The 15,714-nt window shown below is 36.0% G+C and overlaps 2 protein-coding genes across 3 annotated transcripts in view; one reads left to right on the top strand and one right to left on the bottom strand.

Moving 5' to 3' along the window:
* Window positions 1-15,714, bottom strand: part of SLC9B1 (solute carrier family 9 member B1) — a 131,644-nt gene that overhangs the window by 22,970 nt on the left and 92,960 nt on the right. The gene's annotated exons all lie outside the window — the stretch shown is intronic.
* On the top strand, window positions 118-13,965 carry CISD2 (CDGSH iron sulfur domain 2). Its single transcript, XM_045880669.3, has 3 exons — window positions 118-356; window positions 11,446-11,660; window positions 13,231-13,965. Exons 1-3 carry the CDS (start codon window positions 254-256, stop codon window positions 13,318-13,320), a joined length of 408 nt encoding a protein of 135 aa, XP_045736625.1. The 5' UTR covers window positions 118-253; the 3' UTR covers window positions 13,321-13,965.

Here is a 15,714-nt window from a genome sequence, read left to right on the forward strand (position 1 = left end):
CACTCCCGCTGCTCCGCACCTCGCGGCCGCGCGCACCCCCTTGGCGTCCGCGGGGCGCGCACGTCACTCGCCCGCTGCCAATCGGCGCCCAGCAGGTCAACTTCTCCTCCGAGGGCCCCCCCAGCACCGCCCCCTCCAGCCCGCCGCGAGACCCAGGCCGCGACGCCCGCCGGCCGCTTCCGCTGTCGGCGCAGGCGCGACAGCTCGGCCGGAGAACGGCGGGCTGGGAGGGGAGTGGACGCTGCTGGCGAGGATGGTACTGGAGAGCGTGGCCCGCATCGTGAAGGTGCAGCTGCCGGCGTATCTAAAGCGGCTCCCTGTCCCCGAGAGCGTTACCGGGTTCGCCCGGCTCACAGGTAATCCCCGCCTTCGGCCGGCCCCCCTGCTTGCAAGTTGCCCAAGGTGGGAGTGGGGGGTGGTCTAAACCTCCGCGGGCCAAGGGGCGGGGCGGGGCTTGGCGTGGGGCGCGTGACCCCGTGACCCTGTGCGCAGAGGTAGGGGGCGCGCGCCCGCACAGCCGCTTGGGAGCGCGAGTGATTCTTCTTCTCGTCCTTGTCCTAGTGGCTCTTCCGTGTCCTTTCGTGATGGGAGACCAGGTTTTTGTAGAGAAAGTGCTGAGTTGGTAGCGGGCCTATATTTTTCATCTCTCACCGCTCGCTGCAGTGAGGTTGTTTATGTTAAAGTAGGGTAAGTCATCGTTATCTAAGGCACTGTGAATCAGGCATTCCCAGCTCTCAGCGGGGTTTAACCCACAGCGTGTCAGTGTTTGGGGGTGTGGGGGGGGAGAGAAACACAGCCATACACGCAATATGTGTATGGCAGTTTTATTCGGTAGCAAAATTGGAGACTAACCTCCGCTCCCATAGGGAAGACTTGAACTACCCCGGGGGCATTTGAGGTCAATTCCCATTACTGTGGGCCTGGAGGTAGTTAAGGTAACGAATTGAGGAAAGATAAGTTAGCCGGGTGTTCAAAGGCTAGTACGATGGACCAAATGTTAGATAAGGAAATTTAATGAATATATGTTAACATTCTCTTTTTAAGATCCCTTCTTAAAAAAAAAAAAAAAAGAACCCACAACTGAGGATTTTACATCTAAAGGACGAAAATTTCCATAATGCAGTCAACACTTGGAAGATTTTGTAGGGTTTTGGATGTTGCAGTGTAAGTGGGGTATTTGTCAACCAGACTGAGACTGATTAGGACGGTGAGGGGGGAAAAAACCATATTGATTCGGCAAACTTTGAACTCATAGGTCCTGAATGTCAGGGAATGAAACATGAATTACGATAATTTTGAGATAAATAGGGTTGCTTAGCCTGGAGCGTTCTGGAGTTCTATGGTAGCTGACATGAAACATAGCATTTGGAAGGCTTACTGGTGGAAGAAGAATAGATTTATTCTGTGTAGACCAAAAGACAGAACTAGGACCAAATTAGTGAAAATTATTTGGAGGTAGATTTCAGCCCCAACACACAGAAGGCTTCTTTTTGGTTGTTTTTTGTATTTTAAGATAATACTATCCCTAAAGAAGGGATAGTATTTAAAAAGAAAAAAAAAAGGCAGAGTTGGGTAGTAGACAGATTTAGATGAGGTAAATTAGATGACATTCCAAACCTAGAGATTCTTTGGTTTATGGCTTAGTAGGAAACATGTAATTGAATGGAAAGCATGGTAACTGAATAATTAACATTAAAAGAAACATCTAAACATCATAATCAGCATAAAAGTAACATAAAATGAAAAAAAAAAGTTTCAAGTAAAGTATTTAGAAACATCAAAGTTTTCTTTTGATCCTATTATTCTGATAGATTTTCTGCAGTTCTATAAAATTTTGACTTTTTTTCCCTTTATCATTGCTTTTACTTTAGTACTTTCCATATTTTAATATATTCCTTATCTTTTTCTAACAACTATATAATCCTGTTTTAGACTAACATCACGGTAGGCCTAACCATTCCCCTGCAGCTGGAAATTTGGAATGTTTGTGCGTGTATAGATTTTATTCATAATGTTCAGTGGTAAGTAGCCCTATACCAGTTGTTAGGGGTTTTTTTTTTCTCCTTTGAATTATACCCTTGAACGTATTCACCAAAATGGTAATACCAGATCAGAAGAATATGATTATTTTGTGACATTATTTTCCATTTGTGACATTATTTTCCAGTTGTCAACTTATATTAATAATTTGCCCAAATTAACTGCCAAGTTTTTAACAGGAAAGAAAGAAGTCCCCTTACTCCTACCCCAGTCCAGTATAACCTGAATTTTGTGTGTTGATTCCAGTGGTGGCTGGTTTTATATTAGTTTCAATTTTCTGTAAATAGAGTTTAGTTGGAACAGATAGAAAGTATATAATTTGATTGAGTGGCTAGATTTTAGAAGCATATTTTTTTTTTCTTGAAGATCTCCACTGTCAACAAATATTTAATTCCTACTAAAGGCATTAAGGAACCTCAGCCTAAACCTTTTCTCCCTTAAATCAATAACATATAGTAACTTTCTCTTAAAGTAAGGACTGATTCTCAGAAATAGTGACAACTCTGATAAATATCTTAAAAACATGTACCTAAGTTCCATTACAATGTGTCTGTACTTTAGTTCTCATTGTATTGCTTATTAGGAAACATGTTTGTAATAACTGCTTTATGAACAAATGAGGTAGTCTCTTTCATACTGGACAAAGACAGTATAACAGTTGCAGAATCTGTTTTGGAGCACCATGGACTAAGATTCCCACTGACCAATTTCCACTCTGAGTCTTCCCTTCGGAATAGATTGTAATAGCTAATTACATTTATCTGTCTTGATTGAGCTACTTATAGAATCCATACTTAGACTTTTGTTGAAGTAACCTAGAAGATCACTTTTCAGCAAATGTTTAAAATGTCTAGGAAACCAAAAGTGTTTCCATTTTCTATTCTGAAAATTAGAACAAAGTTACAGCTTACATTATTGCCTGTTTTTTCTTCCCTATTTTCATCTAGTGGTTTTTTTTAAAGCAGTTGGTTCTCTCATGATGACTCTGCATTCTTAGTAAACACTTGGAGATCCTTAATCACCATACAGTATTTACAAACAGTCCTTATCTATCAGAAACAACTGATCTATTTTTGTTTAGGTCACATGTTTAACAGTGAGTCTTTTAAGATAAATTTGTATGATTCCGCCCTTTGGAAGTATATTCTAATACTTTGACCTTTTTAAAAAAAGCTTTCTATGTTTAAAATAGAACAACAACAAAATCTTCCTATTCAAAAGTCATGAGCAGTTTACTTCTAGATTTAAAAGCTTGCTATGAAACTTTGAATATAGTAGCTCTTCCCTCCTTGACCCTGTTTGCTTCTTTGAAACATAACGGTTTTGTTCCTAAAGATAAAGCAGTGAATCCCAAGACAATCAGTATCTTTTCCAGAGTAACACAAACATGTCTTTAAAGGCATTAGCTCTGTTTATCCAGAAAGGGCCAATTTTGAATGAATAATTTAGAAGTGGAAAAGGGTTGAAAACCTATATCCATAAGACTTCTACAAGCGTGTTTATAGCAGCCTTATTTTTAATAGCCCCAAACTGGAAGCAACCAAAATATCTACCAACAGGAGAGTGGATAAACAAATTATAGTATATTCAGAGTGGAATACTGGTTAGCAATAAAAGGGGATGGATTACTGATCCACTGGATGAATCTAAAAAACTTTATGTTGAGTGAAAAAGCTTTGGGTGTAGACATCAGTGGTGGGAAGATAGACTAGAAAAGGACAGGAGAATACTTTCTTGGGTAATGGAGTATTTTGCATGTTTTTACATTTTCAGTGGAGGCTATTGGGGTATATTTGTCACAGCTCAGAGCTAAACACCTAAGATTTGTTTTATTTTATTGTATGTAAAATGTACCACAATTTTTTTTTAAAGAAATGGAACAAAAAGTGATTTTCTCAGTAGAGATATATAAGAAATTATTAAGTTCAAACTAGAAAGTTGCATTTATTAATATGTAAATATTATTTCTAAAACATCAAAGAATTTTATCCTAAAAAGCTGTGTTTGAGAATTTGGGAAAATAGTTACATAGTTCCTATAGGACTATAAAAGTTTTTTCCCTCTTTCTAGTTAGACCAACTCTACTTAAGTCAGTGTAATTAAAGAATGAAAGATTATACTAGCCTTTGTGGAGAACAATTTCGGTCTCATTAAAACATTTTCTGCCATCTAACTACTTTGCAGTGTAAAATTTCTCAAGTCATCAGGTATTTATTAAGTACTTGGTCCAGGAAATGTACTAGATACCAAAACACTGTTCTATTCATAATAATGAGGGGAAAAGTCTTTAAATTGATCATTAATTTCATTTTATTGGCCTTTGGTCCTGAACAGTCTGTATTAGATTTTAAGTGGTAATAGTAAAACCGTCCCTTGAAAATATTTTACTTTCCTCTTTTTACAATTCAGAAATAGAAATCATTTCTTTGTCTTACCTACCAAGAAAATATGTTATTAAATTTATCAGCAACCATGTTCCCAACATTATTTTAATAGTATCAATATATGCCACCTTTTGAGAAGGCAAAAGTCTGTCCTAGTTTCTAAGAATATAATTCCTCATTGAGATCTGTGTGTGTCTATGTGTGCTTTTACAGATGATAAAAACAGTATTTGTTTATATATCTTGGTCAGGAATATGGTGTGATAGGTAGCATGTCTTTATAAAAGTTTGAACCTCCCCTGTCTTAAACTGAATTCTATTTCTCTGAGGAGATACTTTCTTTTAACAGTGTCTAAACTTTCAAAAAATTCACGTTAAAATTGCTTGCTACTCAGGTTGCTTTGAAATGTTCTTTTCTGTGTAGATTTTGTTTCTCTGAGGGTACCGGTTGTTTCACTCTACCTTCTTAGTCTGTTGTTTATCTTAATAGTGGGAAGTAGAATATTACAAAACACATTTAGAACTCTGCTTGGTATTTTAGTATTAGTGTGGTCTGGTTTTTCTTTTTTTACCTTAGAAACAGGTGTTTTAAAAAAATTGGAAACAGCAAAATTTCACTGGTAGAGGAAGAAGGTCTTAAGTAAAAAAAAAATTTTTTTTTGAAATAAAGGAAAAATTTTAAGGAAATTTAAGCTTTTTACATTCAAATGAGTAAGCAAAATGTTGCCTAAATGGGTACCTTTTTAGTGGATTGAATGTTGAGGTCAGCCAGTTGCATGTACTTGACTTAATTATAGCCCAAAGTACCTACACCCCACGCTCTCCAACCCTTGGTCTCTCACATTGTTATCTTCTACTCTTGGCTTGTCTGCTTCATAATTTTTCATGGATGCACCTCCCTGCCTTAAATGAAACAGAGCTCTCCCTGAGGAAGTCACTTCCCCTGCCTGTAGCTCTCTCAGTGGTATCTTTTCTTTCTGTATCTTTCCTTGTCTTTCTGGGATGAGGGGGCAGAGAGAGTTGGCATCTTTTGGTCTCTGCAGAGCAACTTCCACATTGGACTACTACACTGTTTGAAAGAAAGCTATGACTTGTGCCGTCCATCAGTATCCCTAATTTTTTGCTGGTAACTATTGACCTTTAGTCTCTCCCTTATGTTCTTTAAGGATGTCAACACCTCATCTTTTCCCCTTTCTTCTACAACACTACACTGGTATTTTCCTGCTTAAAATTGCTCTTCTTATGTTCTCTTTTGTTTTTAAATTAGAGACCAGTATCTCCATCCATCCAATGAAACCGGAAATCTGGGAATCATGAAGGAGCCTCGCTTCCTCTATATTTGATCACTCACCCAATCCTATTGATTTTACTGCCTGAGTTCGTAGTTCTTAAGTTTCAAGGCAAGTGCAGATTGATCACAGACCTACTCAGTATTCCCAATGAAAGCATCAGACTATCTCCTCAAAAAATGCATGCACACATACACTGTTCAGGCAGTTTTAGGGAATCCATTTGTCCTCTTTACTTTAATGGCCACTGCCTTAGTATAAGTTTGCATGATTTTTGGGGGGATTATTTCAGTGGATTTCTAACATTGTCTTGCATCTTGTCCTCACACTACCAGCTCTCTCTGCTCCGACCTCTGTCTCTCCACCAGTCCATCTTCCATCTGATACCATAATTCCATCTGATTTCATAAATGAATAGCTTTCCATTTACATTAATATTCAGAGATATCAATGGTTTCCTTTTATGTACAGAGTAGATTATTACCTACCTGTTGTTTTTTTTGTTTTGTTTTAAGATTTTATTCATTTGACACAGAATGAGAGAGACAGCACAAGCAGGGGGGAGCTGCAGGCAGAATGAGAGGGAGAAGCAGGCTCCATCCCAGGACCTGGGATCATGACCTGCGCCCAAGGCAGACACTTAACCGACTGAGCCACCCAGGCGCCCCACCCTGTTGATCTTTATCATCTGGCACCTGATCACCTCTACAGTCCCTCCTATTTCATCATATTCCACCAGTATTGTGGCACTTACTTTTCATGCACCTTGTATCTCTGTGCCTCTACCTATGCTGTGTCTTCTGTGTGAAATGTAGCCCCTCTTCCCATAAGCCTGTGGACTCCTATAGTCTTACTCATCTTTCAGAACTCTGGTTAGGTGCCAGATCCTCTCTGTAAAGTCTGCTCATCCCTACAGAGTTAATCATGTCTTCTGTACTGCTCACTTACAATTGCACATACTGTACAGTACTGTAATCCTTTTTTATAGATCTGTATTCCTTACTAGATGAAAAGCTTCTTTGGGGTAGGGACTTGTAATTTTTGTATCTTCACCTGTCATATCACCTAATCTGTGAGGTTTTATATTTCTTGAGGGTTCTTAAAGTTTTTTTCTTAACTATTTTAAGAAGAATTTTTGTCCTTTAACTTACACTGTTATCATTCCTAAGCCTTGAACAAAGGCAAACAAGTGCATACCTAATGGCAGTTACCTTAAATACCAGTTTAATGGAGTACAGACTCAATTCAGTTAAAATTCATTGACGTCTTGGCTTGTATAAGTCTCTATTAGAGGATAGAGAGTGGTTGAGGAGACCGATATTTACATAACTGTAGTTTCAGGGCAGAATGCATTAGTAGCTTTCTTTTGCATAGTGCTCAATAGTTTTTACAGAGTGGTTTCCAACTTCATTCGTTCATTCCTCCCAACAGTTCAATGAAGTTGGAAGTCTCTTTACATGTACTCTTCCTTATGCCTTCAAATTTCTTTACTCAAGTCTTTAAGCCCCCAGCTTTTCCTTTGGGTCTTGGCTTAAAGATCTTTCTTCCCTTCCTGTCTCCTTTACCTGAAGTGGCAGTCAGTCTACTGCTTTGCCCCTAGGATAGTCTCTTTCTTTCTTTTATCATCCTGTTTGTTTCCTTCATAGCTCTTATTATAGTCTAAAATTATCTTGCTTATTTATTTGTTTACTTGTTTGTGGTTATCTTCTCCTCTAAAATGTGTACCTTATGAAAGCAGGGACCTTATTCATCAGCCCGAATCCCTAGCACCTAATGCAATATTTGGGATGTGGTGGGTACTTGTATTGTTGAACAAATGAATGAGGTATGTTGTTCTGATTTATAGACCAAAGAAACCTAATTCCGAGTGTATGAAAATCTGGATTTATACAACAGATAAACTGAATTTGTTAGGTATTGAAATCCTGCTCTTGTGCCAGGCACTGTACTGAGAGCACTGGGTACATAGAGACAAATAAGGCCGCTACACTTGCATTAGCACGTTGTCTCCACGTCATGGGCACTTACTGTATAGTAAAAAACTAAAAAGGAATTGTTTAAGAATAGCAAAGAGATCAGATTTCTTAATTCAGTAATATCTATTAAGTACATAAATTGGCGAGAGAACTCAGAAAGAGGGGATTGTACAAGAACAAACTTGTTAGAGTGATGGAAATACCCTGTATCTTGCTTTAGGTGGTGTTTATAGGTCTATATAGTTGTAAAAACTCATCAAATTTAACACTTAACTCAGAGCTCAACAGGCTAAACTGTAAATTAGGACTCAATATAAAATAAGTTGAAGCAAGCATTATTTAGGCACTGAGGATATAATGGTGACCTAGACAAATAAGGTGTCTGCTTTTGTAGATCTTACATTGATTGGGGGACATGATGGATGGATGTAGCCATTAAAATTCATGTTTCCAAATGACGCTAAGAAATTGGGAAATGTTCCTCATATAAAGTGAAAAAACTAAGATATGGACTGTATATACAACATGGTCTCAGTGTTGGCTTTTAAGTATTTAAAATGTGTATTTACAGAGCAAAAAAAACAAAAGTAAAATGTTACCAACTCTTGACTGATAGGATTAAAGTTATTTTTTATACTTTTCTAAATTTTGTAAAATAAATGCTATTTTTGATAATTCTTAACCATAAAAATAAAAAATATACTGTACAAAATATACGTTATACCTAACAGGAGGTGATAGTTTTCCCCTCAGAATATCTAAAATATCTGTGATAGCTCAACATATATCAAGCAGGTTTGTAGGAAATAGCTATTCTTAAAATTTTTTTTAATTTCTTGTTTCATTTTTCTGTATTTCATATTTGTTCACTAAAAATATATTTAAGTAATTTAATTATATTAAATATATTAAAATATATTTAAAGTGATTTAATTAAGCTTCATAGGCTGTTGTTATTTTTCGTTATTAAGCTTTTCTGTAGTTAAACTGAAGTTTATCACCTTCAGAAAGTTGATTGCACTCAGACTGTTGTATCAATTATTACTTGGTTGTAGGAGATAATAGTACTTTTTATTACCATATTACCACAGAGTAATGTTTTACTGAGGAATTAAGTATGCTGAAAGAACAACATTTTTGGAAGTAGATTTTTAAAAGTATTAATGCCATTTATTCTCTGAGATTTGTGGGCCAGGAGAGGAAATGCTAAACTTAGGAATCTAAGTTACAGTTTTCATCTTTAAATTCTTATTTATTTACTTTTTGACTTTGAGTCATTTAACTTCTCATGACTTTTTAATTTTGTAATATACAAAATAATACTTAAAGTTACTCTACATTTAATAAACATTTACTGAATACTACTTCAAAATATTTTACTGGGTGCTGGGGTCAATAGCAATGTCAGACATTCATTGCCAGATCTAGAAGATAAGTGTAAATAAATAATTACAGTACTATGTGGTGAGTGAGAAAGGGACTGACATTTATGTTCTGCATTCATTCATTTAAGTCATTCATGAAACACCTATGAGGTATCTACTTTGTGTCAGGGAGAGTAGTAAGGACATACCTCCTTTTCTTATAGGCTTATGAGTCAGCTTTATAAGCAGATGACAGACAGTGGTGTGATAAAAGAAACATGAGGAAAAAGGGTTTGGAAGTACAGGAGGAAGGGATTGATTTTGCTTTGTGAAATCAAGGAAGACTTCTGGAGAAGGCAATATTTGACCCTAATCTTGAGGGGTCTACACAAATTAGTCCAATAGACTAGAGGTAGAAAGACAGAAGGAGTTCCTTAGGCAGAGAACACAGGAACGCAGCTACTAGGTAGTAGCTTTGGGTGGCTTCAGGTACGTAAGAGATGGGTGCTGAAGCTGTCAAAGCAGCCATGCTATGCTGTAGAGATGTTGCTTTATTGAAACAATGGTGTATAGCAGTGCCATCCAAAAAACATGATGGAAATGATCTCTGGCTGTCAGATATAGTAGCTCCTGGTACCATGTCACTGTTGAGCTGGTGATATGTAACTAGTTTGTCTTGGAAACTGAATTTTGAATTTTACTTAATTTAAATGTGTTTAAAGTTAATAGCTGTATCTGTATATTAAACGTGTTTTTTATTTTCTATATTTTATGATGCATTGACAACTTGGGGGCCAAGAATAACCTGCACCTTCCCAGGAGTAGCTAATTCCTGGAGATAGTAAACAACCTGCCTGTGAACACACTTTTCATATGCAAACCAGCCACCTCCTTTATCTCCCTCTCACATAGCACCCAGTATTTCTCCTGCCCTCATCACCCAGGGCTAAGTACTAGACACCTAGGGACTACCCCAGTAGCCCAGAGCCCACAGAAATTATTCCTTTTCTTTTAATACTTGAATAGTAAGAACAGTTATCTCTGGGAATAGTTTTACCAAGAGTAGAACAGATAAAATTTTAAATCTGTTAGATTTGATTCGTGGTGATTGAGAACAGGTTATGGATTTATTGTCCTGCACTAAACCTGCTTATTAAGCTGTAGTTTACCCACATGAAAAATGGGAATAATAATGGTACCTACCAAATACAGCTGTTTGAACTAACACAGCTTAACAGAGTTAAATAAGGTAATACAGTTGTACTTTTAGCATAGTCTGTTAACATTAATTAGCATGCCTTGGCACATAATCTTTAGTTTTTCTCTTTTTCTTGACTAAGCTATTTCTACACAGTGCTTAGCAAGATACCAGGTAAGCACTCTGAAGATTGTCAAAGGATAACATTTTAAGAACAAAGGATTCTCTGCAGAGGCATGGCACTAGCCAGCATTTGATGAACTCATGCTGAAATGTTTATCTTGGTTTCCTTATGTGTTTGTCTTCATAGACCTAGGGACCATTTTATTTATTTACTTACATTCCCTAACCTCCCTCCCCCACCCAAGACAGTACTTAGTAGTCCTAAGGCATTTAATGGACACTTAGGGAATAAGATGTATCTAATAATGAAAACATTCAGTGTATGAAAATTTCAGTTAGTTCTTTAAAATAATAGCTTTTGGACAACATTTCTTAAGGAATGACTATGTCTTACCAAAAATGTAAATTAAAGCATTGAAGACATGTTCTGTCTGAAATCCTAAATCAAGGGTAAAAACATTCTTTCTTGGGTATTGTTATATGGTATTTTTTTAAGATTTTATTTATTTATTTATTTGAGAGAGAGAGAGAGAGCGCGCGCACAAGCCGGAGGAGAGGGAGAAGCAGGCTCTCCACTGAGCAAGGAGCCCATGCGGGGCTCAATCCCAGCACCCTGGGATCATGACCTGAGCTGAAGGCAAACGCTTAACCCACTGAGCCACCCAGGCGCCCCTGTTATATGATCTTAGACATGAAGGAAATGTTTTCTGAACCTATAAAATATATCACTTTTGTTTGTAATTGTGGTGATCATTATTCCTGAAATAAAAACAAAGATAAACACAAATATACTTAGTGTGAGGATAATGAAATGGGATATTTGACACAGGATCTATTTCTCAAAAGTTACGTGTTCCAGTTTTACAAGTTTTAAGTTAGCCCACAGATAAAACAAGGTGGTCTCAGGTATAGGGGGCTTGATTGTGTTACTTATACATAGTGTTATAGATAAGTTAGTTTTGAGATTCACGTGAGAAGTAAAGAATAGGTAAAGAGTAAGCTCAAGGACGACACATGCTGTTTGAGCTCTGTTACAAGAGGGCCGCGCACTGTTAAATCTGTACGTGTTCAGTTTCAGAATGGCTTCGGTTACTGCCTTTCCTTGGTGTACTTGCACTACTTGGCTACCTTGCAATTCGTCCATTCCTCCCGAAGAAAAAACAACAGAAGGATAGCTTGATTAATCTTAAAATACAAAAGGAAAATCCCAAAGTGGTGAATGAAATAAACATTGAAGATCTGTGTCTCACCAAAGCAGCTTACTGTAGGTGTTGGCGTTCTAAGACGGTAAGATGTGCACTCCCATGTACTCTAACACCATGCAGTTAAAGTTGTTCTGCTTCTTAAATCATCAGTTTTGAGGTTCTGGGAGATGAGCGGTTTTTCCACAGGGTTCAGTACTGAAAATCTATATGCCTAAGTTAAAGTTTGCATTTTATGATGGATACTTACCTACATTAGAAATGTTACAGCAGCAAGGAAGGATAGAAATCTGATGCTTCAGAGCTGATGTCTGCCACTGATAGTATGACTTTGGTTGGGCAGGTTACTTAATCTTTAATCTCTGATGTTCAGGGGTTTTTTTTTCCCCTGATAATATGTTACCATCATAGACATTTTTTAGGATTTAGTGAGATGCTGTATGTACAGTACCTTATATATAGATGAGCTAATGGCACCTATAATTATGGATGACTTTTAATGTGGAAATAATAAGGAGTATGGAGTGATGAGTATTATAAGTGGCTGGTGAGATCTGTTTTCTTCTAGTACTATGATCATAGGTTATTTGAAGTTTTAAGTACGGTAGTGTTCATCACAGCATTTTTTTGTAATAGCAAAGTTTTGGATCTGATAATGGAAATGATTAAAGTATGGTATAATACAAATTATGGGATATTAGGAAGCTATTACAAATCATGTTTTTAAAGACTGTTTTAATGACATGAGAGCATGATGTAATTAATAAGAAAGCACAGTACAGTATGATCCCAATTTTGTTTTTTAAAAAAGGAATATGCATTGTAAAGGCAGAAGAAAAATAGATCAAAATCATGATTATTTTAACTTATGAGTGAATTTTTTTAAAATGCATTTTTAAATTTTTTTCAAGAATTTTATAGTAAGTGTGTTTTATAGTAAGAAAACATGAAATAATGTATTTTGAATTTAAGTTGCAATCGACTCTTGAACAACGTGGCGGTTGGGGCAGCCACCCCCTGCATGGTCAAATCTGGGTATAATTTTTGGCTCCAAAACTTGATAGCCTACTGTTGACCAGAAGCTTTACTGATGACATAAACAGTCAGTTAACACATACTTTGTATGTTAGATGTATTACGTACTTTATTCTTATAATGAAGTAAGCTAGAGAAAAAATGAGAAATTTTATCTTCCTGTGGTAAGAAAACCATAAGGAAGAGAAAATTCATTTACAGTACTGGACTGTGTTTATTGAAAAAAAAATCCACAGTTAAGTGGACCCGCACAGTTCAAACCTGTGTTGTTCAAGAGTCAACTGTACATTCTTTTCTAATTTAAATAAATGAAGAGGTGAGCTCTAATTTGGGGTTCCACAGAGAACAAGGGCTTGTTTTGATCCCCCTTTAAACCTGTTTTATTGACTCTTGGAATAATTCAAGATAAAATCTATGTCAAATAATACATTATTTAAAATTGTTAGATTTGCTGTGAGATTGGAATGAGTTAGGTTAGATGCAGAATATACATTACTCAGGAAAGCTATCTGATGATTTTTTTTTGAAAGTTATATACTTCTTTATAAGAGCATTTCACAAATATTCCTACTTGTTAAATCATTTTTAAAATAACACTTGTAATTCTTTTTCCTTTCTAGTTTCCTGCCTGTGATGGTTCACATAATAAACACAATGAATTGACAGGAGATAATGTGGGTCCACTAATACTGAAGAAGAAAGAAGTATAATAATAATGAATTAGGATTGAATTTAGTTGTGTGCTGTAAAATCTTACAATATTTTTTCATTCTTTGTGTGTAGAGCTTTCAAATGGTGGTCTTAATTATTGCTACTGGTTGAGTAATTATTGCTGCCAATTTATTTTCTTGCTACACTACTGTTTATATTTGATACTTTGTATATTCAAACAGTCATTTATATAGAAATTAAATTGTACAACCCTTTCATTCTTACTTCAAAGACTTAATGTATCTTTCTAAATAAAACCAACACTCTTGGTTTTAACTGAGAAAAATCTGTTTTTGGCAGTGGGCCCAAAGCTATTCCTTTGAATATCAATATGTTCTATAGAATCTACATTTAAAGTTTTTCTCCCTACATACACTATTAAATATTTTTCAGTCCCCTTCTGTTTTGATCATTTGAAGTGATTTTTCCTCTTGGCTGTCCACACTCCTTTCTTTTCAGATCAATAAGAAAAATATTGCTCTCAAGAATTACTTGAGTTTTTAGAAAGATAAATGCTTTGCTTTATAAAGACTGTGTCTAATAAGTGTGAATATCCCAATTTCAGAAAAAACATGAACTGGATATAGAAAGTTCCAAAAAGGAACAGTTATTTACATTATAAAAATTTTGTTTACTTTACAAAAGGCTTGTTTGTGTTTGTTTAGGTGTGTGTTTTGTAAAAGTATCTTGAACTCTTTGACTCAGTGACAAGGTGGGATGAGGTGGCAAGAATACTTATACTAAACTCCTGAGCTGCTGCAATTTGAAGGTTAATTAGAAATAAACATAAAGTATATCTGAATTCTTATTAAAATGATAAATCAGTGTTCAAAACCGTATACGTTTTCCTCTTTGTAACATTGTAAGCCAATAAAACATAAAATACAAAAAGGTTGCAAAATAAACTTACTGGAGAATCTTTAAAACTTTTATAATTTTTTAGCCTAAGTCTATTTAGTTTAATTGTATATTATAGTTCTTACATTAATAGCTGTCCTTAAGTCTGTCTATGAAAGGTACAATCCTGTCAGTTTACTGTGTCTTTTTTATATAGAAAGAAGATACAGGAGGCAGACATATTTAATTCTCCCAATAATCAAAGCTAAAAGCACGTGTATACATGAGACCCTGAACTAAGTCCTGTACCTAGATTTGTAATTTATTACATGTAATGTCAATAGGTTCTATTGTGTGATCTTTGATCTTGACTCTTGTGACCAACAACAGGAATTTTAAAGTTAGAGTTAGAAATGTAATTGTGATTTTGAGAAGTTTTACAAGGTGTATGTACAAAATAGTTAATATTTCCTCATGTGTGAAGAGGGAGAAATGTACCACTGCTGTCACCATGGCTCTGGATGTTCTTTCTTACAGCCTTCTCTTTGACACTTTTAAGGGGCTTCACTGTCAGATGAAGCAATTATTTTTCCATTAGTGATCACAAGGCTTTGGGAAAAATCATCCTTACCAAAAGTTTGAATCTCCATGGTCTGTGGTCATGAAATGCTTTTCTTTAAAATTAATTTACTGCAGCACAACAACATGTATATTCTAGTGGTTCCCAGACTTAGATTTCACAGGAGAAGGTAAAATTTCCTAAAAATGTGGAGACTAAAATGAAATTATCAACTTTAAATTTTGTCAACTAAACATATATGAAGAATTGAAAATTAATTATCTCATAAAAGGTAACTTTAGCACCCAAAAGTATAAGGGCTATACTCTCAGGATAGTTTTTGCTGCCCACATTTTCAATTTTTAAAATATGTTAAAGAGCTGTGTCCAAATATTTTCCTACCTGTGCAGATTTTTCAGAAGCCTCGGGCTGCTAGCAAGCTGTTATTTTAATGACTCCCTTTACATAAGCATTATTATCAGTTGCTGTCACTTCCTCTTGTAAAATCACAGAATTCTGTCGTGTCTGCTTTAAAAAATGGGTATCTAGTAACTGCTTCTGAATTGTTACAACAGAAGATAACAGCTCTTGAAATACTTATCTTGGGTTTCTAGAACCTTTAAGAAACAACTCTGTCACTGTCACGTGATTGTTTTGAAGCCTGCTTCTCCTTACCCAGGGAACTGCTCAGCAAATGAGCTGGCCTTACTCAGCAAATGAGCACTACCATTACAAAAATATCAAGTATCCAAAACTGTTGAGCAGGCTTGAGGTATTAATGACTCATTCATATGGGTAATTAAGCAAGTTGTATTATGAAAACACCTTACAATTCAACTTTGAATTCAATGCCTCATATGATGATTCATTGAATTGCTTTTGTATTTTGTAACCTAGTTTGTTAATAAGTTTATGGGAAGCTACTTAAGCCAGTTGCTGATCCAAAGAGTTCTACCTTCCTTATTGTGATTCCTATAGTTTTCCAGTAGAAACATGC

The sequence above is a fragment of the Mirounga angustirostris genome, unplaced genomic scaffold (genome assembly GCF_029215605.1).
Source record: "Mirounga angustirostris isolate CCGP_5_RB_7025 unplaced genomic scaffold, mMirAng1.0.hap1 SCAF_2, whole genome shotgun sequence".
Classification (NCBI taxonomy): domain Eukaryota; kingdom Metazoa; phylum Chordata; class Mammalia; order Carnivora; family Phocidae; genus Mirounga; species Mirounga angustirostris.

Coding starts and splice junctions, on each gene's coding strand:
- CISD2 (XM_045880669.3), top strand. CDS start 254: ATGGTACTGGAGAGCGTGGCCCGCATCGTGAAGGTGCAGCTGCCGGCG. Junction 357..11,445: donor CGGGTTCGCCCGGCTCACAG/GTAATCCCCGCC, acceptor GTACGTGTTCAG/TTTCAGAATGGCTTCGGTTA. Junction 11,661..13,230: donor GGTGTTGGCGTTCTAAGACG/GTAAGATGTGCA, acceptor TTTCCTTTCTAG/TTTCCTGCCTGTGATGGTTC.